We start from the raw sequence: 27,846 nt of genomic DNA, 5'->3' as shown, positions 1-27,846 counted from the left end.
ACCATGCGTCAAGTCTACTGGTGAGGGAAGGGGTGCGTTAAACTGGGCCCTGTGGGAACTGCTTCACAGTGTTCAGCACTGAAGCCTTAGATGTTTCTACTCAGAAGCTGATTGCCATTGCTATGCTGCAAAGATTTTTGAGATCAGAAATTCTCCCTGTGAACCTCTGCTGGGATTCTGAGTTTACATTCCTAGTGGTGCTCTTGTGAAGTGTTCTGTTGCAAATGCCAAATTCAGACCAACTGAGGCTCTGTTTTACCTCAGCCACAATAAACAAAATAAACCCTTTTGAAAGGGATTACCCTTCCTACTGGCGCAACCACTAAGATCCACTGCCAGAAGAACATTTCGACTTCTTGCCAGATTAATTGGGAAGGCGAGGGGAACATAGCCTGGAGCTCTCCTGAGGCTTAACATCCATTAGGGTGGTGCAGGTCACATCTAATGTTTAAATTAGACATTTGTACTATGGATGATCCTCACTGGCTCTTTGATGTGGATTGTTCAAATTCCCGGGTACTAGAAATCTATCTTTGCTGTGACACATACTTAATGCCGACTATGGAACAACTAAACCTTCTGTAATTTTTTTGTATCTTTCTCACTTGCAGCAAAACAGGCTGTGGCAAGCTGACTTGACATGATCTTTGGATGGAAGATATGACATATTGGAGCAGGGAATATATATCCAAACAGTGGCCTTTCCTTTGATATTCCCAAGCAGTGATTTTTTTCCTTAGAGAAAAGGGTGCTGGAATGCAAAAGAGCCACCACAGAGCCCAATGAGGATCTCTTTGAGCTGAGGGGGGCAGTTCCCTTGCCAGCCAGAGGCTTTTTGAGGCTGCACCGCAGCTGATTGGCCTAGCAACCTCTCCCCACCCCTCTGCCTTGTGTGAGCCAGAGCATGGGGCATGGAGAGGCTTCCGTGCCTCAGCACAGCAGCTTAAGGAGCCCCCACCCCAGGCCTCTCTGGCTCCGGAGCAGCTGGGGGCTTGCTCAGCTGAGGCACAGCTTTCTCATGTGTCAGCTATTAGCCGGGAGGCTGAAAAGCCTCAGCAAAGCCCCACTGTGCCTCTGGCTCACAAAAAGCTCACAGAGGATGTCCCCTTCAGGCTCTGAGGAGGGTCTCCTCGTGAGCTGGAAGCACAGTGAGGCTTTGCTGAGGCTGGTCAATCTCTCTCCAAACTTCCAAGGTCAGCTCAGGGGTGCTGGAATGCCGTTCTGGAGAGTTCCAGCTGAAAGAAAGCCCTGGACCCAAGGAAGGATATAACCCATGAAGACTTATTTTTGGAACAGATTGGTCTAGAGATGGGCAAACATAACACTGTCAATCTGGGGCCACAGACCATCTTTAATACAAAACAAAACAACAGAAAATTCTTTTGCACATTCTTAAGTCACAGATTCATGAATGACTTTTTTTTTAGGACACAGAAGACAATATTTCAGCATTTTGTTTACACTGGTTGTTTTCAAATTAACTTCTTGAAAAAGCACAAAATTGTAACATAGTCCCTCTGTAACTGACTAACCTAAGAAATCTAGGACCTATTCAACCATTTGTCCCACCTATTATGAGAGCACTGAGTGTTTGCAAGACATGTGCATCACCTTACTGATGAAAGTGTAAAAAATGGAGCCACTGAAAACACAATACAAAGCTCAAATATGATTTCCCAATAAAATTCAATAAATTGAAGATGTCAGAACATTCCAGAGGAACAACACAAAAACAATGTCATAAGTAATATAACATTGCAGTTAGTATAATTAAAGTGTCCAATATGATACTGGGCTTTTTGGGTGGTGGACCCACGATTGTGGAATATTAACCCATACAATATTAGGCAGGCTCCATTCCTGGATATTTCCAAACAGAACCTTTAAAAGATCCTTGCCAGTTATCTGAAATCTTTTCTTTCAAAGTGCCATGGGGTCTCTGGTATATTCTTTAAGACTTTTATTTCACCTAGAAATGAGGTAGATCATCAGCTGCCATTTGAAGTGTCTGGGGTGTGTGATGTGATTTTTAAATCCTGGGGAACCAACAGTTGGAATTTACAGGGCCATGATAACTGGCTGTTGATCACCTGTGCCATCACTATCTTATTTCACCAGAATCCAGCAGCTTTGTTTGCAGATTCTTTGCTCAAGGTCGTACCTGTACTGGAAAAAGTTCAAGAAAGAGACAACTTAGGAACAAAAAACAATAGCAGAATATAGTGTTCTCTATTTTGGTTCTATGGAAATATTTTGCTGAAGTCATTCTAAGACACATTTAGATTAGAATAAGAAGAACCATCCAGACCCATGACTTTTGGACACGGGATTTGGATGTAAGATTCATGGCCATTGAGGCTGTCCTACATGCAGATTTAAAACCAATCGATGGGGATGTTAGCTGTTAAAGCTCGCCTTAGTGAAAGATAGAGTAAAGGAACAACTGTTGAGAGAGAGATGAACATTCACTATCTCCACTCAGCTATTTCCAGAAGGGTAGCTATGTTAGTCTCTTGCAGCAGAAAACAGGGAGTCTTGCGGCACCTTAAAGACTAACAAGTTTATTAAATGTGTTATCTTTTAAGTTGCCACAAAACTCTTTGGGGTTTCCAACTACCTGTTTTATCAGCAGTATGTGGGAAATGCACTGCCTTTAAAGGGAATAGATATTCCCAGCACCCTGGGGCATGCTTGCATTTTCCTGAAAAGTGACTCATCAACCTCTTCTTCATGGAAATCTTGGGACCAGTTTTAATTTATAGATATCTGAGATTACAGAGTATAAACAAGAAAATAAAAAGGAAACCCTAAAAGGTTCTCCGTTACCAGTCTGATAGATAGCATACCTTATTATTTATCCAGCACTATTGGCTTTTTAAACCTGGTTTTCACAAACACACACACAAAAATCTTATTTCTCAGCAGCTGAAATTGTCACTGTCTAGAATTTCACTATCTTGGAAGCTGCCTCTTGCCTACATATGTCTTGTATAAAAAGTATAATGAAGAATTATAAATCTTCTCTCCTTCTACGTGCACAAAATGTGATTATGTTGGCCCAGTTGCTAGACTTATATCAAGATTCATTCATATAAAAATAGACTTTTAGTTCCTTGGGAGTGGGATGACAAAAGAGGGGAGGGAGGGACTGGCTTTTATCGCCTGGTATGTATAAATTATTTATTTTGAGTTATTTGAATAATTCACGTGATGCCACTTTTGCAAGCACTAAGTTGAGTTCCTTTAAAGGAAAATCACATCCATCGTATAGTGGAATATATATTAGGGGTGTGCATTAGCTGTGCGTATACCCAAATAACAAGGCACATCAGGGTGATTCAGGGTAGTCTTTCATGTTACTGAGTTGGGTTACACCAAAGCAAGAGATCTCAAGGTGGATTAGGGAATTCCCAACCTTCCAAGTAGCTTTTCAACAAACACACAGCCTTTTCCTCCTCCCCTTTGCTGAGAAATGAAATCAAAATGTCTGGGAAAACACCCAGAGCTTGAGAGGAGAGAGAAGAAGTGGAATTGTGCTCCCTTTCCTGTCCCCATTTTGACAGAGAGGGGGAGGGATGTGGATTGTCATTCCCCTTTGAGTTTTGGCTATGACAGCAGGGCATGAGACAGAGGTAAGAGACTGAGGTAGCCTGCTTCTTTCTCACATAGCTGTTTCCATAAAAACCACAGCACTCTCCTTTTTTCATGGAGGATGCTTCCAGGAAGGGCGGGGGAGCAGTGAGAAAAATCATTCTCCCAGTTGTTGCTTTTTAAGATATAATGAAGGTAACATCACCCAGTCTGGACCTATTTGTCTGAAATTTAACAGGTTTTCTACCCAGGGGCACCTCCTTCATGTCTACAGTTTCCAAAGGGGAATGAACACCCGAAAATAGTAAAGCTTTTCATTTCAGAACAACCAATGCACCTTTATTTCTGAAATTCGACAGATTTCATCCCTTTAGTACGCTGGACCATGCCTAAAATGTGCATACAATTCTGGCAGATAACATTTTTTTAAAAAAATTGTAAAAGTTTCCTGTATGAAAACCCATGAATGGGTATGCATGGAATTTGGCAAGCTCCATCCAAGTCAAAGGGGCTCATTTGCCTGCAAATTCCACCCACTTATGTTAAAAAGGGGGGAAAAACACATGACCACCATCTTTAGGTTCCCCAGTGTAGTCAAAGGGAGCAAAACAGAGATTTGGATGAACAGAAATGAACCTGAATCGAACTGGAATGACAGAGCAGATCCAAAACAGACCAGGCTGCTTCCAAAAGCTACAGAATCAGACACAAGGCAAATATTATGGTTGCAGCACACCCTTAATATATATAAACATACAGAATTATTTCATTAAGAGACATCTGTGATCCATCCTTGAAAACATTCCATTTACTTGAGAATATACTTCAACAAGACTATGGCTGAATAAAATGTGGGTTCTGTGTGTCTGGCCTTTTTTGGATCGCAAGTTTTTGAAACATTTAGAATTGTTTACTGCTGAATGGGAACAAACATCGATCGGGTTTTCTGCAGATGATGTCTGTTCCAATTCAGCAGTAAACAGCCGGTTTTCCAGGGTAAGTGGTGGGGCGGGGAGAGAAAAACCTGTTCGCAACAGGAGTGGGAAACCTGTTTGTTTGTTTTTTTAATTGTATTGAATTAAAGTAATTTGGTTTGATTTGCAATAATTTGGAAAACAAATAAAAATAATTTGAAAGAAAAACCTCTCAGGCCTAGAAATCACGGGACAAACAGAAGTGGTGGGCGAGCCCTTAAAACTTGCATCAAATTCAGTGAAACTTCCCCTTACTCCTCAAGGTGTTCAGGGGTTCATCACTACCTTAACTGCAAATATGAGGGAATCCATAATGAGCAGAAATTCATTATTATTTTTGCTGCCTTATCTTAGAAGGGGTATGCTTATGATGATGAAGTGTCTGCCCTTCGCTACTGTCCACCACACCTGGGGGCGCCTCATACCACATGGCGCCTTCTCGCAGGACCGCAAGGGAAGCGCTGTGCTCGGCGAGAAGGTGGCCGGCCTTCCCCCTCAGCTGGGGCGGGCGGAGATTTGCAGGCCTGTCCTTCTGCTCGGAGAGGGAGCGAAGAAAGCCGCCCGCCGACGACTCCCAAGTCGGGGAGAGAGCGAGCGAGCGTTACCTCATGCGGACAAGGATCCCCTCCCGGAGAGTCGCCGCCCAGCGCGGCCAAAGCTTTCTCCGCCCGGCCCCCTGGGGCTGCGGACGCGGTTTCCGACGGGGCCTTTCTCTCTGAGGGACTCCTCCGCGGGAGGAGGAGAGGCCTAAGCGCCTCGCTTCTTCCTCCCGGGCAAAGCGAACGGGCTGGAAGCCGGGGCGGCCGCCGGAGATGAAGCTCTCGAATGCGGTGAGTCGGAGCCCCTCGCCCCGGGGGAGGGAGAAGGAAACGGAGGGCCGGAGCCCGTCGCCTCAGTGACCGGCTGGGAAGGCGCTAGCTGCGGGTCCGGCAGCAAAAATGAAAATAAGAATAATAGTGCCGAAGACTGTCCTGTGGGTTTGGGGAGAGGAGGCAGGAGGGGAATCGCATCTCTTAAGGCAGTTCCGACCCCGAAGCTTGCATGCATACGTCCACGCACTCCCCGCATTTAAGGTTTGAATGTCGGAGGCTTACCACTTAAACGTTTTTTGTTTTTGTTTTTAAAAACCGCGGTTTATATATATGGGGTAAATTCTGCACTGGCTAGCGATGGGTATGGTGTAGGTTGATGGGCACAGGGTCACACGTGGACCGAGGAGGCCTGAAGTTTAATTCCGTGGAAAAGCAACATATTTCTCATCAGTCTTATCTCACGAAGTTTAATTTGGGAATAAAGTCGTGGGTGCCTCCCAGCCAGCTTCTTGAAAGAAGGGCAAAAAACAAATGCAAAAAAAGAATCTGGCTTTATTTTAAAATGGCTCTAATCTTGTTTTCTGTACTGATTCGGCAACATTTGCAGTGTAATATTTTGCTGCTGCTCACAGATGAGGTCACGCACAAGGAAATGGTACAGCGGCGAGGAAGAACCAAATGGACCCTCCAAATGTTGTAAACTGTGGCTCCCCCCCATCCCTGGCTTTTGGGCATGTTGGCTCTGGCTGATGGGAGTCCAAAAGCAGCTGGGGTGCCACAGGCTTTCCACCCCTGATGTCTAGGATTGCAACCTCAGCCTTGTGTTTATCACTAATTATCATAAGTGTTATGTAAACATGCTTGCTTTTGGGGTGTTTTTTTAAAAAAGATTATTTACATACTGCTTTTTATCTAGTGATCCCAGGCCAGTTAAAAGACACACATAAAATAACTATTTTCCTCTGATTCAGTATTCACAATTGCTACTGCATATTAGAACTGTTTCTTCCATATACATATTTTGAAATGACGGAAAAACATTCTTTTTACGCCACTTCTAAACACTATGCTAAACACATTGCCACTGAAAAATGTTAAAGGGTGAGGTATTCTATGTGCCTTAAAAAGGTAAAGGTACCCCTGACCGTTAGGTCCAGTCGCGGACGACTCCCGGGGTTGCGGCTCTCATCTCGCTCTACAGGTCGAGGAGCCGGCATTTGTCTGCAGACAGCTTCCGGGTCATGTGGCCAGCATGACTAAATTCTAGTCTTGTTACAGTTTGTATATATCTTGTATTAAAATAGTATAGAAAAACATGCAGTTGTTTTTAAGAATAATCTGCACTAAACTGCAAGAACATGTTAATTCCTGGAGCTGCAGATAAAGAATGACAACAGAAATAAGCTGTCACTGCCAGAGGTTTTATATATTTGTAACTGCATTTATAACCCACTTTTCCTCCAAGGAGTTCAAGGTGCCTCTCTTGCTTTCAGTTTAACATCATAACAACCCTGTGAGGTAGGTTAGGCTGAATGTCCCAAGGTCACACAGTGGGCTTCATACCAGAGTAGGGATTTGAACTCTGGCCTCTCAGAGCAGAAAGGTATTGCCAGGTATTACTGCAGTAATACAATGAATGCTGTCGGGCTACTTCATAGTAATTGTCTGTCCTAGTTACTCTGGTGATGCCACATACATAAGATGGCACTCTTGCATGCCATCCTTTTTTATGCAGAATAATGATCACACCTTGATTTTGCGCTGTCTCACAATTACAGATTAGAATCCCTCCTTTTTACTCATAAGCCTAAATGAAAGTTGGGGATCATTATATCCTTTTACTGCTCTTTGATCAGTGTATGGCATTTTCTAAACCAGACGTGCAATTTAGATATTAGAGAGTGACTTACTGAAAGGGGAAAAGTTCACTTTCTCCTAAATTGAGACCGAATGCTGGTGTGCATTGTGTGTAAGGAAGAAGTATTATGCAACCTTTAAAAGAACATTATGGATCCATCCTAGTTAATAAATTCCATATTTTCATGCTGACATATTTTTTCCTGTAAATTTATAATAATGGACATATGCTTCACTGGAGAGCTACTATTGCTGATTGTGTGGAGAGAAAAATTGGAAATAGGACTCTGTGAACCAGTCCTAGATGCTTCAGTGGCTGGCTTATGGTGTTGCCTTGTTCCATCATCTCTGAATCATTTCCTAGATAAGACAGAAGTAGAATCTAGTTCATTGTAGAGTTTACTTGGAGGACTTGGTTGAAAAGGTGTTAGGACCTGTCAGTCAAGGCATGAGTAGCCAATGTTGTACCTTCCAGATACTTTTGGATTCCACTCCAAAACCATAGCATAGCCAGTAGTCAGGAATTATGGGAGTTGTATTTCAGCAGCCTCTGGAAGGCACCATATTAGCTACTCCTTGTTTTTCCATGGTGCTGGCAGGGTGTTGTGCAAAGACCTGAGAAAGTCAAAGATGGGCTGGCCACTGAAAGATGGGCAATAACATGTAGATGATACTAGGATCTTCTGACGCACTGGTGAATATATGTGTGCAGAGCGCCTCTTTACATCTTCTGCTCCTAGGTGAGAGGGAAGTTGGAGCATTCCCACATCACCTCTTATGTGCTCCTGCAGTGAAACTTCATTGGAAGAGACATGCAAGGATGTGTGGTTGCTGCTGTTGTGATAGTCCTCTTCAGTAGTCTCTGGAGTCAGAGACAATTGATGAAGTGTTGTTCTTATGGGGTGTGGTTTTCTAAGCAGAGGGGACATGCAGAAATCTGTTTACTTCCTCTCATCTTCTCTCTGTTTATGAAGCCAATAAGTAGTTTGGATCGGCTATCAAAACATGCTTCTTGTTCCTTTAAACTTAGTGGGAAATGATGGCAATTCTCTTTTAAATCAGTGTCTTGTGATCCTTAAATTTACTAGATTTTGTGTCTTGTAATTTCCTTCCCAGATCCTTGGCCATGGAGGATATGACTCTGATTTTAGTGATGATGAAACAGGAGAGAAATTGGACCAGCGGAAAGATAGGTAATGCCTTTTACTAGTAGTATTATAAGGTCCTTCCTAGGGGTGTAAATGACAGACTCCTTCATCTTCGTTCTCTCAAGCTTGACAGAGAGTGCTGTCTCCAATGAGGAGTGGGGTAGGAGAGAACTGCTGTGCTCATCTAGTGTCTCTGTGCCATCTCATTTCTTGCAGTTCTGTGCTTCATCTCTACAAGAACAGCACTGAAGCCTAGTTGGTCCTTTAGTTTGATTTTCCCTCTGCCACATCTCAGCAGGATTAATCAAGCTACTGAATGAGAGATCAAAGCAATCAAAGCCAGGTAGCAGCAGGCTATGAAAGAATAAGACACCTGCTGGAAGGGAATGGAGTGCTCTTGCTGCTTGATTATTATATCCTATTACTCGTTTTTGTGGCAACTAAGGGTGCAGTCCTATACACACTTACCTGGGAGTAAATCCCTAAACATGCCTAAATAATTTATTTATGTGGATTATTTATTAACGTAATGGATAGTTGCCTTTCCTGTGCTGAAGACAGCATTCAAGAGCAAAAACAACAACACCAAAACCAGCTGGGGCTGTCTGCTTAACTTCAGGAGAGTAGCTCAAAGAATATAACTTCCTTGCCCCAGCCTTGGCTGAATGTCAGTTCTAGTACAACATTTTCTGCACACTGAGCTGGCCTAACTGTAGATGACACCAGCGCATTGCATAGAGTGCCAGACTTCCTGTCTCAGCTGTATAAATGTCTTGGAGAAAGAACTAGAGCTTTCCTGTTTAGAAGACATGCACAAAGGCAGCTAAGCAACTCATTGGGTTGCATTCCAGGGATAGATCTTTCATCTCTACCAGCTGCTCAGAGCATCAGAAGAGTTGTAAACATGTAGATGTAAAAAAGTGACAGACATTAAACTTGAAAATAAGAAAGTAGTTTCCTAGTTAACTCTTGTAACATTGCTCAGATGTCAAGATAGGGATGCAATTTGATTTGCAGAAAAGAAACCTTAGTGAGCTTTCTTGCATGGTAGTCCTTTAGGAGCAATTCCTATGGAGAACTAACACATAGTGCTAAATATCTAGAGATATGCTGGAATTTAAACCCATATGAAAGCTGCATGTTCCAATCTGTAAGCCCTTGCTCCTGATCCCAGATGTCTGATTACTACTTATTGTTATTTAGGAATGTGGACTTTGGGGTTTTTCTCATGGGCCAACACAGCTTCCCTTACCCAATAAGTTAGAGATCAGTGCCTGGAAAATCCAGGGTCAAGTCTGACTCCTGAGGATGATCCATTGGCCTTCCAATTGCTAATCCAGAAGCAAGAGAGGGGTGTAGAGGAAGCTCGTGCTGTAGCAGTGGGAGTTACTGGCCCTGCTCTATGCCGTGGGGGGAGGGGGGGTGAATGAGTGGTGGCGTAGACCAACCTCCTACCTCCCATCCCTTCTCCAAGTGGTCCAACTAATTATTGACAGGGGGTAAGCTTTTCCTTTAACACTAAGTTGCTGCTCTGTTTATATGTATTTTCATCTAATAACCAATTCTGTGTGTTTCCCCTCCTGCATGATAAGGAATGAAGATGCATTACTCAAAAAGCCCTTCCAGAAAGAAAAACAGAGCAAGGTGGCCCACAGACAGGTGGCGACAGATGAATGGGACAGGTACTTTGCCATACTTATGGAATGTTTTCAGAACAGCATTAAGCATGTGGCATGTAGATAACTAGAATAACATTGTTGTTTTTACCAGGGAAGAAGCAAGAAATCAAAGATTTCATTTCCTAGCATTGGATGCTGTATCCTTTAAATTTGTGCTGATGAAGAAACAGTTCGTCTTAATTCTGAGAAGAAGAGGAAACTTCATCAAAGAGACCTTTGTTTGAGAGGTTGCTTCTCTAGGGATAGGGTATAGGATTTCATTTCTCGTGATCTAAGAGAGGAATTTTCTCATGATCTAAGTACCAGCCATTAAATTTGCCACATATATAATCTTGGTTATATGTAAGTTTTTCTAGGGAGCACTCTTGTGGCACAGTGTGGATCTCATGGCTACCACCTGCCAATCAGGGCCCTTGCCCATACCACCTGCTAGAACAATTTATTCCTTCTGAACTCCCAACAGAAACACCAACTTGACTTGACACAACACAGTATGATCTGGAGCAGAACTGACAATATGATGACCTGAGAGGGAGTCATTGAGTGAGATTGAGCTCTTTAGTAATAGGTGTGCTGCTTTTCTTCTCCAGGAAGGTGACTGAAGGCTGTCGGAGAGAGCAAAAGAGGAGGCAAATGGATTGCAGCTCCTCCTAGTGAGCCTCAGTGCCCTTTTCTTGTTACAAGGAGAATTCAGCAGGTGTAGCTACTGCAGCAGGTTGAACAGTACCAGTTGCAGTCAGTAAGGCAGGTGGGGTAGCATCACTCACCTGGCTTCTAAACAGTGAGCATCTCTGCCAGTTGTCAGGAGGAGAGCTCAGTGTGGGCACAGTGGTGGAGCCACTCTGATGCCATTATGCCCACAGCCACACTTTGCATTGGGGAACCAGGTGAGCAGTGCCACTACACCACCACCACAAGTGCTATTGAGTCTGACATGGAGCCTTCCTCAATTGATTAGAAGAACTAACTTGGACTCTCCTATTTCCGTTCTTGCTGTCTTTTACGACAACAAACGTGTGGGTGGAAGAGAGGTATGACTCCAAAGCTGGATTCTAGTCAATAATATACAGGCAGTGACCAATTCACTCCTGATACCTTTTCAATGAAATGCGGTGTTAATAGTTGAATAGTTTGTGTCTTTTGCTCGGAAGGATATTCCATTGTTTCGCTTTACCTTGTTTTTTTTGGGTAGCATTCCTTGTCTGTCATGAATCCAGCTGATGGGTGGATTGCTTTCTCTATTTACATGGAGTGGGGTGTCCTTGGTTCAACTTCATATATATTAGGCCTGTGTCAGTAATAGTGTACAAAGTTCTACTGTCTATGCCTTGTCTTGTAATATTTAGTGCTATATCCTAGGGGCAGAGCTCTCTGTCTATATTTGTATACGTGTTGTGTAAGTTAGAAGCTTGATAAATGATTTATGATAGCATGATAGCATGGCTGAAAGACTGTTGCTTTATTGACAAAGGAAGCAACACTTCTAGACGTCTTTTATGTAACCAGTTATGGAATAATTCTAAAATAACTAAATATTCTGCCCCCACCCCTGCAGTTAATTGCCTGTATTTATTGTGTTGACCTGGTTAAAAATAACCAGCACAGAAGAAGCCTGTGTCAAAAAAAATTGTAAGACATTGTATCGGGAATTACCATATTATGAGTATTTTCCTTGTTCAGTGTTTTCATCAGAAAACTACGTCATGTCGTCATAGTGCTACTTTTGGCAAATGCACTCTGGTTGGCACTTGTATGAAATGGTCCAAATTGGAACCTTCCAGTGTAGATTTTATTTTGGAATGGTAAAATTTTGTCACTAGATTTGCTAGTCTCCCCAACTTCACTCTTGCAGAAATCTCTGTCTTGTTCCTTGAGTGGTCCTTCATATGCTGTGTGAGCCATTTCCAAATTTGCTAGGTGTAGGCAGAGTTCTTTCAGCAAAGGAACGATAGATTTCCAGTTATCTTATTTCTTTTTTGGAAAGCAGGAAAATGCTGTCAGCAAATTCCTTAATTTTTGTCAGTATGCAAGACATAAGAAAATGGTCAATGACTATATTTTGTACTACGGTGGCAAGAAAGAAGATTTCAAACGTTCAGGGTGAGTACAAAATAATTACAGAAGTCTGTCTGCTTTCAGAAGTTACTAAGTCTGTAATCTTATGCATAAATAATAGAGAGCAAGTTAAAGTGAAATCACTGAGGGCGTACTTTTGAGTAAATAGGAGTGGGCCGTGCGGAAGTAAACTCTGGATAATTCAGGAGTGCTTCACATGTTACAATTTACTTGCATTCATCCCATGTTGTTGTTTGTGTTGGGGAAAAGCAATACAGTGGTACCTTGGGTTACAGACTCCCCTAACCCAGAAATATTACCTCGGGTTAAGAACTTTGCTTCAGGATGAGAACAGAAATCGTGCAGCAGCGGCAGCAGGAGGCCCCATTAGCTAAAGTGGTGCTTCAGGTTAAGAACAGTTTCAGGTTAAGAACCGACCTCCAGAACGAATTAAGTTCTTAACCCGAGGTACCACTGTACATTGATATAGTGCAAAGTAGGGGGGAGAGAATCTCATCCCACAGCCATGTAAGATGAAGGCAGAACATCTCATTTGGTCTTGAAGAGACCAGTGAGCCCTGCACAGAAGAGTGGCAGGATGGACAGGTGCCATGTTTTTCCCAACTCATTTGGGAGGCATTTTACAGCCAGCCAAAACTACCTCCCCATTGGCTCAGGAGCAGGAGTTGTGGCTGGTTGCTTATGTCTTTCCTGCCTCCATCTCCTCCTTGCTGAATTGCAAAGTGTTCCACCCTTTCAAATGCTGCATAAGGGCAGGGACAATCATTGCTCATTGTGTATTTTGTATGCATTATGTGCCACTTTGGACACATATTTTTCTGGAAAAGTGAGCTATAAAATGAAACTGAATGTGTTAGAGATTCTGAAAGGAAATGCAACAAATGAAGAGAGGTGATCTTTTTTAAAAAAAATATCATTTGATAACTGATTGATTTTTTTTAACAGAGAAAATGACAAGACTGACCTTGACATTATAAGAGAAAACCACAGATTCTTGTGGAGAGAGGAAGATGAAGCTGACATGAACTGGTAACTTGGGGTGGGATTGATCTCATTTATTTCTCTCTTGTATAAATATGTTAATTCATACATAGTCTTTTTATGTAAAATGGCTTGATAAACTTGAGGAGTCTAATTGTACACCTTTGTGGCTAATAGACTCATGATGCGGGTGAGTGGGAATTATTGTTGTGCATTGCCAATTAAAAGCAATCTAGTGATTTGTTTTTAATGCTACAAAACAAGGCATCTTCAAAGCTGTTTCTCAGCTGTGTGTTAGGCTGCAATTCCATACATGAGATGTGCAGAACTTGTGGCTCTCTAGATGTTGTTGGGCTGTAGCTCCTCTCATTGTTTACCATTGGCTATCCCTTATCATGCTAGCCAGGACTGATGGCAATTGTCCAACCGGCCCACCAATTCTCTACACCTCTATCCCCATTCACTATCCCCATTTAAACACAGGGTGGTTTCTGCATAAATGCATAGGATGTTAAAATATTTAAAGAAAAGGTCATTGAATTGTGCTTTTTCTTTAATTTTCTGTGACATTTATAAAACTACCTTGCTAGCATTCCTGCCTTTTTAATATAAGATAAAAGATAGAAAAAAACTTCTATCTTTTGCCCACATTTGCGTTGTCTAACCAACTAACCCATAATTATGTCTCCATATTTCAGGGAGAAGAGGCTTAGCAAGAAGTACTACGATAAATTATTCAAGGAGTACTGCATAGCAGATCTGACTAAATACAAAGAGAACAAGGTACATGCTGGACAAATTTTGTAACTCGGGGGCTGTCTATGTTCATCCAAGTGAACGTAATCTCTCTTAAGGCAATGTATGCTATTGCAGAGACTATAGGTAGAAAACGTAGCCAGTATCTTAACACCTGTGGCCAATAATAATAATAATAATAATAATAATAATAATAATAATAATAATAATAATATTTTATTATTTATACCCTGCCCATCTGGCTGAGTTTCCCCAGCCACTCTGGGCGGCTTCCAATCAAGTGTTAAAAACAATACAGCATTAAATATTAAAAACTTCCCTAAACAGGGCTGCTTTAAAAAGAAGATAGCTGCTTATTTCCTTCACATCTGAAGGGAGGGCATTCCACAGGGTGGGCGCCACTACCGAGAAGGCCCTCTGTCTGGTTCCCTGTAACCTCACTTCTCACAATGAGGGAACTGCCAGAAGGCCCTCGGCACTGGATTTCAGTGTCCGGGCTGGACAATGGGGGTGGAGATGCTCCTTCAGGTATACAGGACCAAGGCCGTTTAGGGCTTTAAAGGTCAGCACCAACACTTTGAATTGTGCTCGGAAACGTACTGGGAGCCAATGCAGATCTCTCAGGACCGGTGTTATGTGGTCCCGGCGGCCACTCCCAGTCACCAGTCTAGCTGCTGCATTCTGGATTAATTGCAGTTTCCGGGTCACCTTCAAAGGTAGCCCCACATAGAGCGCATTGCAGTAGTCCAAGCGGGAGATAACTAGAGCATGCACCACTCTGGCAAGACAGTCCGCAGGCAGGTAGGGTCTCAGCCTGCGTACCAAATGGAGCTGGTAGACAGCCGCCCTGGACACAGAATTAACCTGCGCCTCCATGGACAGCTGTGAGTCCAGAATGACTCCCAGGCTGCACACCTGGTCGTGAGAATGTCCTGGTTTGCATGTAATCATAAGCCAAAATATAGCCTATTGTGAACACACAAGAATGCAGGTTCTCATGGAGGTGACTGTGGCTGTTTTATAGTATTAGAACTCATGGACATCCTATGAAGCTGAATGTTGCAAGATTCAGAACAGACAGAAGAAATTACGTACAGTGATACCTCGGGTTAAGAACTCAATTCGTTCTGGAGGTCTGTTCTTAACCTGAAACTGTTCTTAACCTGAGGTACCACTTTAGCTAATGGGGCCTCCTGCTGCCGGAGCACGATTTCTGTTCTCATCCTGAAGCAAAGTTCTTAACCCAAGGTACTATTTCTGGGTCAGCGGAGTCTGTAACCTGAAGCGTCTGTAACCTGAGGTACCACTGTATTTCTTCACACAGTGCAGAGAGACGCTATGGAATTCACTCTTATAAGCTGTAGTGATAGCCACCAATTTGGATGGCTTTAAAACAGGAATAGACAAATTCATGTGGAATATTGCTATCAGTGGCTACTACCCGCAGTGGCTCTTGCTGTGGGTTACACTTTTTACCTGCTTTCACCTTGCTGAAAATGCAGAGGCTGAACAGGACTTAGACATAAGACTATTATGTATAACAGTGCTTTGTCTATTCCTTGTCATTTGATGATAAAAAGGGAGTATAGCTAGGTGGCCAGTATGTTGGATCTAGATCAGCAAATTGGAACTACCGACTTTTCTGTACAGTGTTATTTGAAGTCTTTCTTTCTTTCTTTCTTTCTTTCTTTCTTTCTTTCTTTCTTTCTTTCTTTTCAAAGCAGGGATTTTTGGAGAGGGAATGCCCTTGAATGAAAGTCTTATTCATTACACGGCTTTTTAAATGGGGTATTGTGAGAGGGGATGGCAGGGCGAAGAGGTGGTTGACCCCAGGAATGCATATATCCTGTATTACTTCCCCAGAGTGCTCTTTTCACCTCTCTGTCCCCTACCTGCACAAACAATTCATATCATCTATATTTGTTACTGTCTGTTTCACCGGTTCTGGAGAGGCTTGCAGGTACAGATCTGACCTGGCTAGTCATAAAAAGGAGCCTGGGGTTCCTGTAGGAGTTGGAGGCTCTCAGATAGGCCTTGATCCCAGCAGTCACCTTCACAGGTTTCCCCTGCTCCCAGGTAGTGTCATGCATCTAGCTGGGTATTTCACTGGCACCCCTGAAGCTCATGATCATCTCATTACCTGCTCTTCTCCTGGGACCATGAACAAGTTGTTGACCTCTGTGATAAGACATTATGAAAAAGCTAGAATGGACAGTGTCTTCTGAACAAATAAAAGGTTATTCAGCAACTTGCTGCAAGATTTAAATGGTACAGAGGAAGTATGGAAAGTTGGATTAAAGTAAATACTTTGAACTTATAAAGTGGAGGAAGAGCAACCTAGAGTGACACCAGAAGCAATTCCAGGCGAGGGTGGATCTTACCAATTCATATTTTAATCATTCCTATTTCTTGCCTACTAGCAGTTATCAGAGTCTATGAAATCCATTCTTACCATTGTCTGTGGAACACGTAGCTCAATATCATATTAATTCAGTGATAGTGAACTAGAAAAATAAAATTGCAATACCTGAGGCATAAGAGAAATATATCAGTTGCACTGGATGCACTGAATGTGTAAGTGCAAAATACTTACTGCATGTCTTTTATTCTTCTAACAGTTTGGATTTAGATGGAGACATGAGAAAGAGGTTGTGTCAGGAAAAGGCAAGTTGTTATTTTTTTTTCTTATTGTGGTTTGACTTGTAACTTCTATGAGCAGAGTTCTGTTCAGAGAATGGGGCTTCCCACTGCAGCCCCTGCCCCCAATTGCTGTTTGCCAGCTGATAAACCTTCTGTAACATTATGAGACTTAGTGTGGAAGGGTGCAGCTAGGAGGGGATTCTCTCTTGGTCTTTATGCTCACATAGGGAACTTTGAGATCCAAGCCTTTTTGAATGAATGTTTTTACTTGTTCTCTCTTACTTATTACATTGTCACATAATGACTATTTTTTTCAAGATATACACGATAACATGAAATTAGCTTATATCGTTCTGTCGTGGCAGTTACCATGTCTAGAGTGCTTTAATGATCTGGGTGGAGAATAGCTGAGAAACAAGCTTAATTTCATTTAGTATGTATTGTTTCCAGAAGCATTTGCTAATGCAACCATAGGTAGTAAAGTAGACAGGGCAAGAGGACTGTTGATACCAACATGACTTTCTTTGTATGTCTCAGTCCTTGACAGTCCATTCAATCTTTTCTCATGCCTGCCTATTGATGCAGGCTTTGGCTGGTAGAGTTCCCCTTTCCTGCTGCAGCTCCCTGTGCCCCCACAACTAAGTTGGGCCATCCTCTGGAGCCGTGTAGGTGGTGGCATTGGGGCTGCAGGGGTGAGGAGAGATTGGTAGAAGCCGTGAATGCAATTTTCACCAGTGGGAGCTTCTGCTGGCTTGGAACCATAGATACTTTGTAATTTATAGAAAGTTTGAAGATATAAATATATCTGATCAAATTCCAATAATCAATGTATAGGAAGCACAGCTGTGCTATGGATAGCTTCTTGTGACAGTTTCTTGTTCTAGCAATGCAGTAGACCGCTAATATATATTCTGCATTTATTGTTTCTCAATTATTATTTCTGAAACCATAGGCTGTCTTCACAAAGACAGCTGCAGTTACCAGCAGCTGTTAGCATAGATCAATAATGTAGTTCACCACTAAGGGGCGCAAGCATTCAGCAATTTTGTAAACATTTCTAGATTCAGTTGTGTAATCTGTTTTGCAGAACTTACTCTTGCAAAACATGTTTTGTATATTATTTTATTAGCATTCTCAAATCAAACATTATTCTGATTTTGCATACATCTCAGCATGGCAATAGAAGCTGTTTAAAGCTTCTCCCAGCCCAGTATGTAAGAAAAACAAGCAGCAGTGACATTAATTTTAAAATGACATTTTCTTTTGAATTCTGGTTTGGCTTCCTAGCTATCATTTAATGAAACAAGTTGTGTTTTCCTTCCATAAACAGGTTGAGGTTCATATCAAACGTTTTCATTGTAGTTATTTTGATGCCAGACGTTCTTGGAGGAAACTGATTTTGCAGATCCATTCCAGTCAGGGTTGAGGTCTGCTTTTGGCACAGAAAGAGCTTTGGTCACCCTGTATGATGAGCTCTGTTGGGAGAAAGACAGTTTTCCTTAACCTCTCAGTGGCTTTCAGTACCATTAACCATGGTATCCTTCTAGCGTGGCTGTCGAGGTTAGGGTGGGTGGCACTCCTTTATGGCGATTCCTGTCCTACTTGGATGGTCGTTTCCAGAGGGTGATGCTTGGGAAGTACCAAGACCCATCTTCAGACCTGGGGAGCCTTCAATGTGGGGTTACTTCAGGGTTTGTTTTTATCCTCGTGCTGTTTAATATTTACATAAAGCTGCTGAGTAGGGCTATCTGGAGGTTTGGAGTACGTTGTGAGCAAAGAGCTGATGACACACAGCTCTCCTCCTTTCCATCTGCTGGTGTGGCAGTGGATGTGCTGGACCACTGCCTTACATCAGTAATGGACTGGATGAGAGCCAACAAACTGAAGCTCAGTCCAGATAAGACTGAGGCACTGTTAGTGGGAGGTTCCTAGATGGATGGGAGGTTGCCTGCTCTTGATGGGGTTACACTCCCTCTGAAGGAACAGGTACACAGCATGGGGCTACTTCTGGATCCTTTGAGGCTCAGGTGGCCTCGGTGGCGCAGAGTGCCTTCTGTCAGCTTCAGCTGGTGGCTCAGCTATGCCCCAGATACCTACTATTGCCTATGCTCTGGCGTCCTCTAGGTTAGATTACTGCCGCACGTTATACGTAGGGCTGCCTCTGAAGATGGTTTGGAAACTTTGGCTGGTGCAGAATTCAGCACCCAGGTTGCTCACCAGGGCAAGGCAGTTTGAGCATATTACACCTGGCCCAACTGCACTGGCTGCCAATTAGTTTCTGGGCCCAATTCAAACTGCTGTTTTTCAACCTATAAATCCTTAAACAGCTCAGGACCACAATACCTCAAATACCACATCTCTCCATATGAACTGACCCATACCCTGCAATCATCATCCAAGGCCCTTTTTCACGTGCCTCCTCCATGAGAGGTCTGGAGGGCAGCAACACAAGAAAGGGCCTTTTCTGTGGTGGCTGCCTGTTTGTGCAGTGCTCACCCCAGGGAGGCTCGCCTGGCGCCTTCATTACTTATCTTTAGGCACCAGGTGAAAACATTTCTCTATAACCAGGCCTTTGGCTGAGTAAACATTATATGGCCTTTTAAATGTGTTTGTGGGAGGGGGGATTATTGGTTCGTTTTTGTTTTACTATGGAATTTGTTTTTGCATTTTTATGTTGTGAAACATCCTATAATCTTCATATGAAGGGTGGCATACAGATTTAATAAATAAATAGTTATACCAACCACAAACAGGAAATATTGCACCAAACCACTAGGACGTAGATGGAGCCCAATGACTCCAGCAAGTGAGTTAAGAGATACAGTACGGCTGAGGGTGAAGCATCCAGAGATACTTGCCAGTCAGCTGTCAGAGAAGATTCCTCCCTACCACTAAACAAAGTGATCAGCCTAACCCTTAAGTGACTTAAATCCCCTCTTCCAAGGTTCCCCAACGGCTGTTTTGTGCCACAGCAGCTCAAGCCTTTGAGGGTCCTTAAATATATTTTGATTCCTCCCCTCTTAGATTAAGAGCTCTATTGTGTCTAAAAATCAGACTATTAATAAGGCACATCCTTTGTCTCCCTATTGCATATGACTGTAAGCATGGGCTACAATCCCAACCCATCACCATCAGCCAGAGTTTTAATGCTGGCATCAGATTGCTGTAGGTGTAAATTAAAACAGAATACACCGTATTGATTAAACAAACAAGCAAACCCTGATGCTTCCCGTTTGTGTGTTTTGTATAAATATTCAAATGTTCTTTTATCCAGGGTTGACTGGGTGTCTCTTAATTCATTTGGAGAAGTAAATGAGCAGCAGCATTCTGTGCTCTTTGGTTCCTGCTTTAGCATTACGGTTGGTTTTGCACAGCAGAAGTGAAGTATCTGAGGACACTGTCAATCCATTGGTTAGCAGCTTAGGCAGAACATTCTGAGGTTAATCTTTCAAAAACAGTTCTGGAGGTGAGCCTATTAATACAGATAGTTACCACTTGCTATGCAAGGGGATGTCTCATTTTCCGAGAGGCTGTATGTCGCTGGTACTACACACGGGGTTAGAAACACAACAGAGCCAGTGAAATCAAACAAGATGTTGGGCTTTCATTCGTGGGACATGCTGAAACAAGGCTGCCACATGCTGTGCCCGTTTCGTTACTGAAGTTCAGCATTCTAAGAAAGACGTTCACAGTACAGAGTCCAGCTATGCATCCCTATCAGGGGTTTTAAATGGTTTGTTCTGAATTGCAGCACATCTTTCACTCCAACACAACACTCCCCTCCACTGGAGGTTTTTAAGCAGAGGTTGTTTTAATGGCCAGCTGTCATGGATGCCTTAGCTGAGATTCCGTTAGGTGACCCTTGGCGTGTGCCTTTCAACTCTGCAATTCTATGATTCTGTGACGACCTGCTTTTGGAAAACTCGGGGAAGTTACAACAGGTTAAAACGTGGCATAAAGTGGAGGTGGGGAGAATTAACAAAAATAATTTAAAACACACAAAGAAGTCACCCGGATCAGGGACATCAGTGCCAGTACCCAGGGGAGGTCTGGGATGAGTTGGCACACTGCTGTTACGCTTGTGGTGCCGAGAAGGAAAAGCCCTTGCAAAACCTCGCCACCCTGCTGGGTGAGAGGCGAAGCATTCTGCACAGCTGGGCCACCCACCCTTCTCCACTCCTAGGGGCGGGGGAGACCAGCGGCAAAGCTGGACAGCAGAACATGGTTCCACCATGGCCCCACCAAAGCCTCCCTTGCCTGGGGTGCTTCTTTGGTGGCAGTGGGGTGGGCTGGGTGACTGTGGGAATACCCCCTGGGGTGGCTGCTTCACCCCGCCTCATCAGTGCGCTGGCTCTGCCAGTATCCATCCTAGTAATAAGCGGCAGGGAGAAGCAAGAGTGGAAGCTCTCTCAGAAGCGGGTTTAGGGCAACACAATTGGTTCAGTTGCAGTGGGCGTGCAGCCTTGGGGCCCTGCAACCATGGTTTAGAATGCAGGGTGAAAAACGGGATGTTGTACAGGGCGCCACTGAAATTTGAGACCCCACAGTCTGCCACTGCTCCACCTACCACCACATCTGAAGCCGCAGTGTCTCACACTGGCCCGAGCAGAAGGTGGGAGGGCGGGTTCCTTTTCTTTTTGCTATTCTTCCCCCAGGGGTTAGGTCCCCTGGGGATCTACATCCCCATGCTTTATAATGTTCCAGTTTGGGGTTTGTCACTGGTGGGAACTTGACTCCTTCCTAGGCATAGCAAGGGCTTCTATCATAGGGCAGCCCCCACCCCCCACACGGCAGAGTTCCTTTCTGACCCCCCTCCAGCCATTGAAATAGGCATGCTGGTTTAGGATTGTGCGCTAATGGAATGATTTCAATATATTACTCATATTTCTCAATGTCTTAGATTTTGGACCATAGAAATGTATGGGTATGGCATCCCAGGACCATCAAATGATCATGTAGAACCAAGAAGACAGTGTTATTGCACTTGCTTGCTCTTGCAATCTATTATTTTTCTTCCCTTGCCTTTGCAAAGTGCTGGAGATTGCATCCAATTTAGACTACCCTAATCTTCATTGTAAATACCGCATGATGTTATGATAATAATAGCATTTCCCCAGCCACTCTGGGCAGCTCACGGCATATATCGAAACATATTGAAACCTTAAACATTAGACACTTTCCAATACAGGGCTGCCTTCAGATGTCTTCTAAATGTCAGATAGTTGTTTATTTCCTTGACATCTGAAGGTAGAGTGTTGCCACTACTGGGAGGGTGCCACTACTGAGAAGGCCCTCTTGTTAAACAAACCTAGTAGTAGTATCCTTAACAGTTAACTTAATTGTTAGCAACTTACCTGGGGAGAGATAAATTTAGTGCTGCTTTCTGTTTTGCCTGCTTTCTAGGTCAGTTTTCCTGTGGAAGTAAGCACTGTGATGAGAAAGAAGGCTTGAAGAGTTGGGAGGTGAATTTTGGTTACGTTGAGCATGGCGAAAAGAAAAACGCACTTGTTAAATTAAGTGAGTTCTAACTGAGCTTTGATTTTTATTTTTATTTAACAATACACTGCTTAATTTTAAGAAAACCTCGAAGTGATTTAGTCGGCTAATTATAAATGGATCTGGCCAGCTGAATTATTACTGTTGATGTTCACTCGGGGTAGAAAATTACATTAGGACTTTTATAAACCCCCCATTACAGGATTTCACAAAAGGGGAGTGCAGTCTGGATCCATTCCAAACCAGCTGATTTCTGTAGAATGTGAATTGTTTGGCTTTGCTGAAAACCACCTCCTGCAGCAAAAGAGGAGGTGAGCAGGGAGCAAATGAGCCCAACCCTTTGCTCAGGATCATCCCTCTAGTGGTTAAATTATGTCTTAGTGTTGTGTTCAAACACCACCAAAGATTTATTTGGTTGAACTACAGGGTAGTCCAACACATATCTACTCAAAAGTAAGTCCCATTGAGTTCGGTTATGCTTACCCCCAAGAAACTGGGTATAGGATTGCAGTCCCCCAAGGGCAGAATTCAGCACTAAGTGGGGCATGCACACAAGGAACAAGGTCTGCTCTTTCTATGAGACTTTCCCACTCTCTCCTCCCCCTGTATGACTCCCCCATGTGCCCTAAACCTGTCCTGGGGGTCCCAGCAACGCTGCAGAGGACATTTGAACAGTGCGGATGGGAGGAGAGTGAGGAAATTCCTTCTGTGCGAGCAGACCTTATTCCACACGCACACACAACAACTTAGTTGAAAATCACCCCAAGTGTTTTTTAATAATGCTTTTCCGATTTATTTATTAAAAGGCAGAATTAGTGCTGACGGTTTTGATTAGTGTGCAGCACGTGTGACATGCCAGACATGGCAATCTTACAAAAACTGAAAGCAGACTTTATGGGGATAATTGATGTTAGATGTAAAATTTATGGGGAATATTTAATTCCTCTACATTTAATTCTTCTTTTTTCCCTCTTTTTAAAGGGCTTTGTCCCGAATGCTCTTACAAATTAAACTTTCACCACAGGTAACGAAAGTGCAATCTTTGTATATATGTTTGGGTATACTGAGTTGTATGCACAATGCTATGTCAGTGGGGTTATGTTTCCTCTCCTCCCCTTGGTGTATTTGCAACATTGCAGGGGATCGGACTTGATGACCTTTGGGGTCACGCCCAATTTTACAATTCTATGATTCTATGATTCCAGTGAGTTCCCCAACAGATGTTTGTCACAACCTGAAATTATCTTCCTCTCCCAAGCAACTGTTTCCAACTTTTCCAAAGCTGAAATCCCAGCTGTTGGATTGGGGAGCAGAGCCATGAAACACCTCTTTGCTTGTCCAGTTAGCAATATACACATACGGAAGACTGCCTGTGTATGCATAAAGTCCCCTCATGGGATTGGGGAAACGTGTATGCATGTTTCTTGACACTTCTTCTACTTTCCTGGTTCAAGAACTGTTTGATAGCATTACACAGTTCTGGGGTTAAGCTTTGATTCAGGTTACACTCTGCACATTTATGTTCAACTAAGATGTGGCCCTTTTTTGGAAGCAGCTGAGTTAGCTCAAACCTTTTCTCTTTTATTAGGGCATATAGGAAACATATCTTTTCTTACACAAAAAGCATCCATGCTATGTTCAAATTGATCAGTTTCAAAACATCAAATTTACTGATTTTTTCAGGGTTGGCTGTTCAGAAATTATAAAGAGTCCTTCCCCACCCACTATATATTTCTGTAATATTTTTGTTGCTGGATAAACACATTGATAGAACTTTTAACATCCATTCCCTTTTATAAAGGAGGAAGGAAGTCAAACCAACGAAAAAGAGAGCAAGCACAGAACAAAGCTCCAAAGCTTCAAGGAAAACAAGATTATCTTCACCTCACAGACACAAGCCAAAGAAAAGAAAGAGCCATAAAGGTAAAATAAACCTTTATGCTTAAAGCAAGGTTGTTTTAAAATGTTAACATTCATAGTTGAATGTTTGACTCTACATGTACATTTCGTGTTTTGGAAAACCGCTAGCCAATTCGACTCAGGAGGATTTGTGTTCCTGTGGGATTGCAGATCACATCCGGTTGTGAGAGGGAAGGACAAACATGGGAGGAAGAGGGGAGCTGGGGAAAACGCCTGGTCTGTTTCCTACAGGTGGGAACGTTTCCCAAGTACCTTTGAAAGCAAATCTCTCTGTCCTGGGGTGCTTCTACTCTGACATTTCAAGCCAAACCTTAGTTTCAGGTGCTAAATTAAGATTATCTGTGTTTCATGTGGTTTGCAAATTATAGTTGAGGGTAGAAGGAGAGTTTGTGCACAGGAGGCCTGGTGAAGGAAGCAGCCTTGTCCGATGAACTAGCCTTTATGTCGTCCTGGGTCACTATGTTTATGTTGGACATTTAGCAACATTTCATGGTAAACTCATTTACTGAAAACTGACATTTAGGTATTAACCAAAGCATTTGTTATATATTTGAGGCTTACTAGTTAAAAACCATAATTATGATTTTTTAGCATTTCTCTCTGGCTTTATCAAATGCCAGGAATTGCTAGGTAGATTCTAACATTATATTTGTACATGTATTTGAATAACTAGACATGTAACTAACATAAAATTCTAAAAATGTCTCTTTTCAGATCAGTCATTCTTAGAAGAATCAGACGATTCTGACAAAGGTAACTAAATTGCAGGTGAAATCTTGATTTTTGGCTTAAAGGAGTGGTGGGCCCATCACCGCAGCCACATTCCTGGTGAGCGTGTCAGTCAAAGTGGAGGAGAGGCAGGCAGGTCCCTGGGCCAGCCTGGAGCCTGGCCTCCTAAACGCTTGTGACCCAGATAGACACATGTTGCCCCTTCTGTAAAATGCCAGCAAGAAGCTCATGTTACCAGGAGATTTTCTACCCCAAGTAAGCATTAAGTGCCGTGCTCCAAATTTTTTTCTTTTTTTTTAAAGAAGTACTTAGGTGCTACCAGATGCACAAAGATGTGGACTGGGGGCTGCATTTTGAATACACATTCAAATGTCCATTCCACTGAATGCAATACAGAGTTGATAGGTGGCAAGAAAGTACATTCTGATGCTCATGTGGAAGTGCAGAAAATTACAGTTTGTAATCCAGCAGCCGATAGGCTGTTGGGACCCAAACCACATTGGCTATTTAGTTGCATTGCATCTTTGTTTGGGATTAGGAAAAGAGGTGATAAACATAAGTCATTTAAACCTGCAACAATATTTGTTCCTCTTATGGCTTCATGCAGTTGGGCTGTAGCCCACAAAATCACATGCCATAATTACCTGTTTAGGAAGAAAAGCACAGCATGATTACAAAGTGATGGATTTTAAAGAGGAAAGGCTTGGTCAGTCTTTTTCACAATGTTGATATTGGAATATAAGCTAGCTAAATATAGTTGCAGCGTATCCATAAGCCTGTTGTTCCTAATTCTTCTCCTGTTTTAATATTTACAAAAAATAGATTGAGAACGTTCCTTTCATTGGATTGTGAAAGACTTGTTATTAAAGAAAATGCTTTGAGATTATTATTTTTGTTGTTGTTATATTTACACCCCACCCATCTGGCTGGGTTTCCCCAGCCACTCTGGGCAGCTTACAAACATAGTTTAAAATGTGACATTCCTAAAATCATTTTAAAAGGTAAAGGGACCCCTGACCATTAGGTCCAGTCGTGACCGACTTTGGGGTTGCAGCGCTCATCTCGCTCTATTGGCCGAGGGAGCCAGCGTACAGCTTCCAGGTCATGTGGCCAGCATGACTAAGCCGCTTCTGGCGAACCAGAGCAGCGCACGGAAACGCCGTTTACCTTCCCGCCAGAGCGGTACCTATTTATCTACTTGCACTTTGACGTGCTTTTGAACTGCTAGGTTGGCAGGAGCTGGGACTGAGCAACGGGAGCTCACCCCGTCACAGGGATTCGAACCGCCGACCTTCTGATCGGCAAGTCCTAGGCTCTGTGGTTTAACCCACAGCGCCACCTGCGTCCCTTAAAAAAAAAAATAAATACTACTAAAGCACTCTTGCATTCACAGATTCTGTCAATAATGACGAGCAAGATGGTCCCTCAGATGCTGATTTTTGGAAGGGTCCGCCACAAGAAACTGAAGAGAAAACGCGGTCAGTTTTTTTGATGAGTAGCTGTTTGTTTTAAAACGATGGTGCTTATTTAAAATAAATATAATTACGTCATTTTTCCTCAAATTGGTAACAATTACAGTTAACTTTTATGGGCAGATATCCTCCTTCAGTAAACGAAACAGAGAAGAGAACTCCTCTCTGTAAATTGCAGACTTATTTGGAGACTTAGTAAAATAAAATTCGCTCTGCCCCTAAAAGAGGGAAAGTGGGGGGCATATAGCGTAGTCAAAAATCTGTCAGCCAGGGCCAATCATACAACAGGGTGAAGACAGACAGCACCAGCCTTAGAGGGAAGGTAACAATTGGTGTCTGGGAGGTTCAGGAAGACATTTTAAATGTGGGCGGGGATGCAGTTTGGGCCTCACTGCAGGCAGCGCCATCCTTTGGAAACATTCCCCTTAGATTTCAATCTTCCCGTAGGTTTCTCAGTTTTGTTTCAGCCATTTCACACATTTGAATGATCTAACAATCCTGGCATTACTGTTTGTGCACGTGTTATCTATTTGCAAGCTTGGTACAGCACCTCTGCCATGCCACCATAAGTTGTAAGCATTTTTGTAAGCATATGTTTGCTTAACAATATGCCCCAATAGTGCAACGTTCTTGTCAGCACAGACCCTGCCAGCACACCTAAAAGGTGTACCACACCTTGGACTGAAAAATGTCCTTCTGAGTAAATGAAAATGACTGCATGCATGTCCCCCCACCCCCAGTGCTTCTTAATACCATTTGCTATTGTTTTACAGGGAAGAAGAATTTGATGAGTATTTTCAAGACTTATTTCTCTGAAATGTAATGTGGAAATCTGGAACTTCATGGATCATCAAAATCCGTAAATAAACATCAAGCTTCCAATTTCATACCTGACTTTTCTTTAAATATGGTTTTAATTGCATAAGAATTATCTAGCACAACTTTTCTTCACAGGCTTAGATATCTGGCATAAGATTGTGTGTTTTTTTGCAGTAGTTTAACCTAAGAGATTATTTCCATGTGATATACTACATTCAAAAACTATGATAAGATTCAGCATACTCTGATGAACAGGTTAGATTCACAGCAGCTGATTAATGTTCACTTCAAAAAAAAAAAAACACCAAATGAATTTGCAGAGGCAATTTTGGGGCCTTTTATTGCTTTGTAGTTCTGCATTCCTCAGAACTTACCCAGCGTCACTGATGCCTTCCTCTTCTTCCTCAGCGCTTCTGTTTTGACTCCAAACATGTTAGCAGTCAGTTTGCTATTAAAGTTTGCTGTTAGAGGGAATGATTAGGTTTGATGATCAAATGTGAGACTAGCATGAGCGCTTGTATGGCTAGCTATTTCTAAAGGATAGATACGTAAGACTGGGAACTAAGTTAACTGTCACATTTTGTTTTAATGAACGAGGGAGATGGCTTGCCTTGGGCAAAGGTACATGCGGCTTAAGCATTATCCATGATTTCTGATCCCCTTAGCAGTGAACGAACAGTAATCTTCCTTTAGAATGTAATCCTGAGCATACAGCAAGACGAGAACACACAACCTTTCAGCCTGGTTCTTTCTCCCCTGTTCAAAGTACAACATATCTTAAATCCATTTTACCATATGCTTCTAATAAATAATATGCTCAAAAATAACTATCTTGTTTGGTTCCTGAGCAATGTGAAATAAGGTTTAAAAAGAAATTAGCATATTTTTGCATGACA

The 27,846-nt window shown here is 42.7% G+C and overlaps 2 protein-coding genes across 3 annotated transcripts in view; one reads left to right on the top strand and one right to left on the bottom strand.

Annotated features, from left to right (window-relative positions):
* LGI1 (leucine rich glioma inactivated 1) overlaps positions 1-5,305 on the bottom strand; it is a 29,484-nt gene extending 24,179 nt beyond the window's left edge. The window contains exons 1-2 of one of the 2 annotated variants that reach the window (XM_083614138.1): positions 5,171-5,305; positions 2,063-2,166 (exon numbers count right to left, since the gene is read on the bottom strand). In XM_083614138.1, the coding sequence (XP_083470264.1) occupies positions 2,063-2,070 (8 nt within the window). In that variant the 5' untranslated portion in view covers positions 2,071-2,166; positions 5,171-5,305. Of the gene's footprint in view, positions 1-2,062; positions 2,167-4,971; positions 5,097-5,170 lie in introns of those variants that run through there. The other variant, XM_083614137.1, reaches the window with a different exon arrangement.
* On the top strand, positions 5,246-27,018 carry LOC310762753 (protein FRA10AC1 homolog). Its single transcript, XM_083614234.1, has 14 exons — positions 5,246-5,395; positions 8,351-8,427; positions 9,975-10,064; positions 10,153-10,198; positions 12,085-12,161; positions 13,083-13,166; positions 13,817-13,901; positions 16,493-16,538; positions 21,918-22,031; positions 22,992-23,034; positions 23,812-23,933; positions 24,645-24,683; positions 26,053-26,137; positions 26,905-27,018. The coding sequence occupies exons 1-14, from the start codon at positions 5,378-5,380 to the stop codon at positions 26,945-26,947; spliced, it is 969 nt and encodes a 322-aa protein (XP_083470360.1). The 5' UTR covers positions 5,246-5,377; the 3' UTR covers positions 26,948-27,018.
* The last annotated feature ends 828 nt before the right edge of the window (positions 27,019-27,846 follow it).

Source organism: Podarcis filfolensis (assembly GCF_964270895.1).
Source record: "Podarcis filfolensis genome assembly, chromosome: 5".
In the NCBI taxonomy this organism is placed as follows: Eukaryota; Metazoa; Chordata; class Lepidosauria; order Squamata; family Lacertidae; genus Podarcis; species Podarcis filfolensis.
Note: the sequence above shows the minus strand (reverse complement) of the source record. Positions and strands in the feature narration are given on the sequence as shown.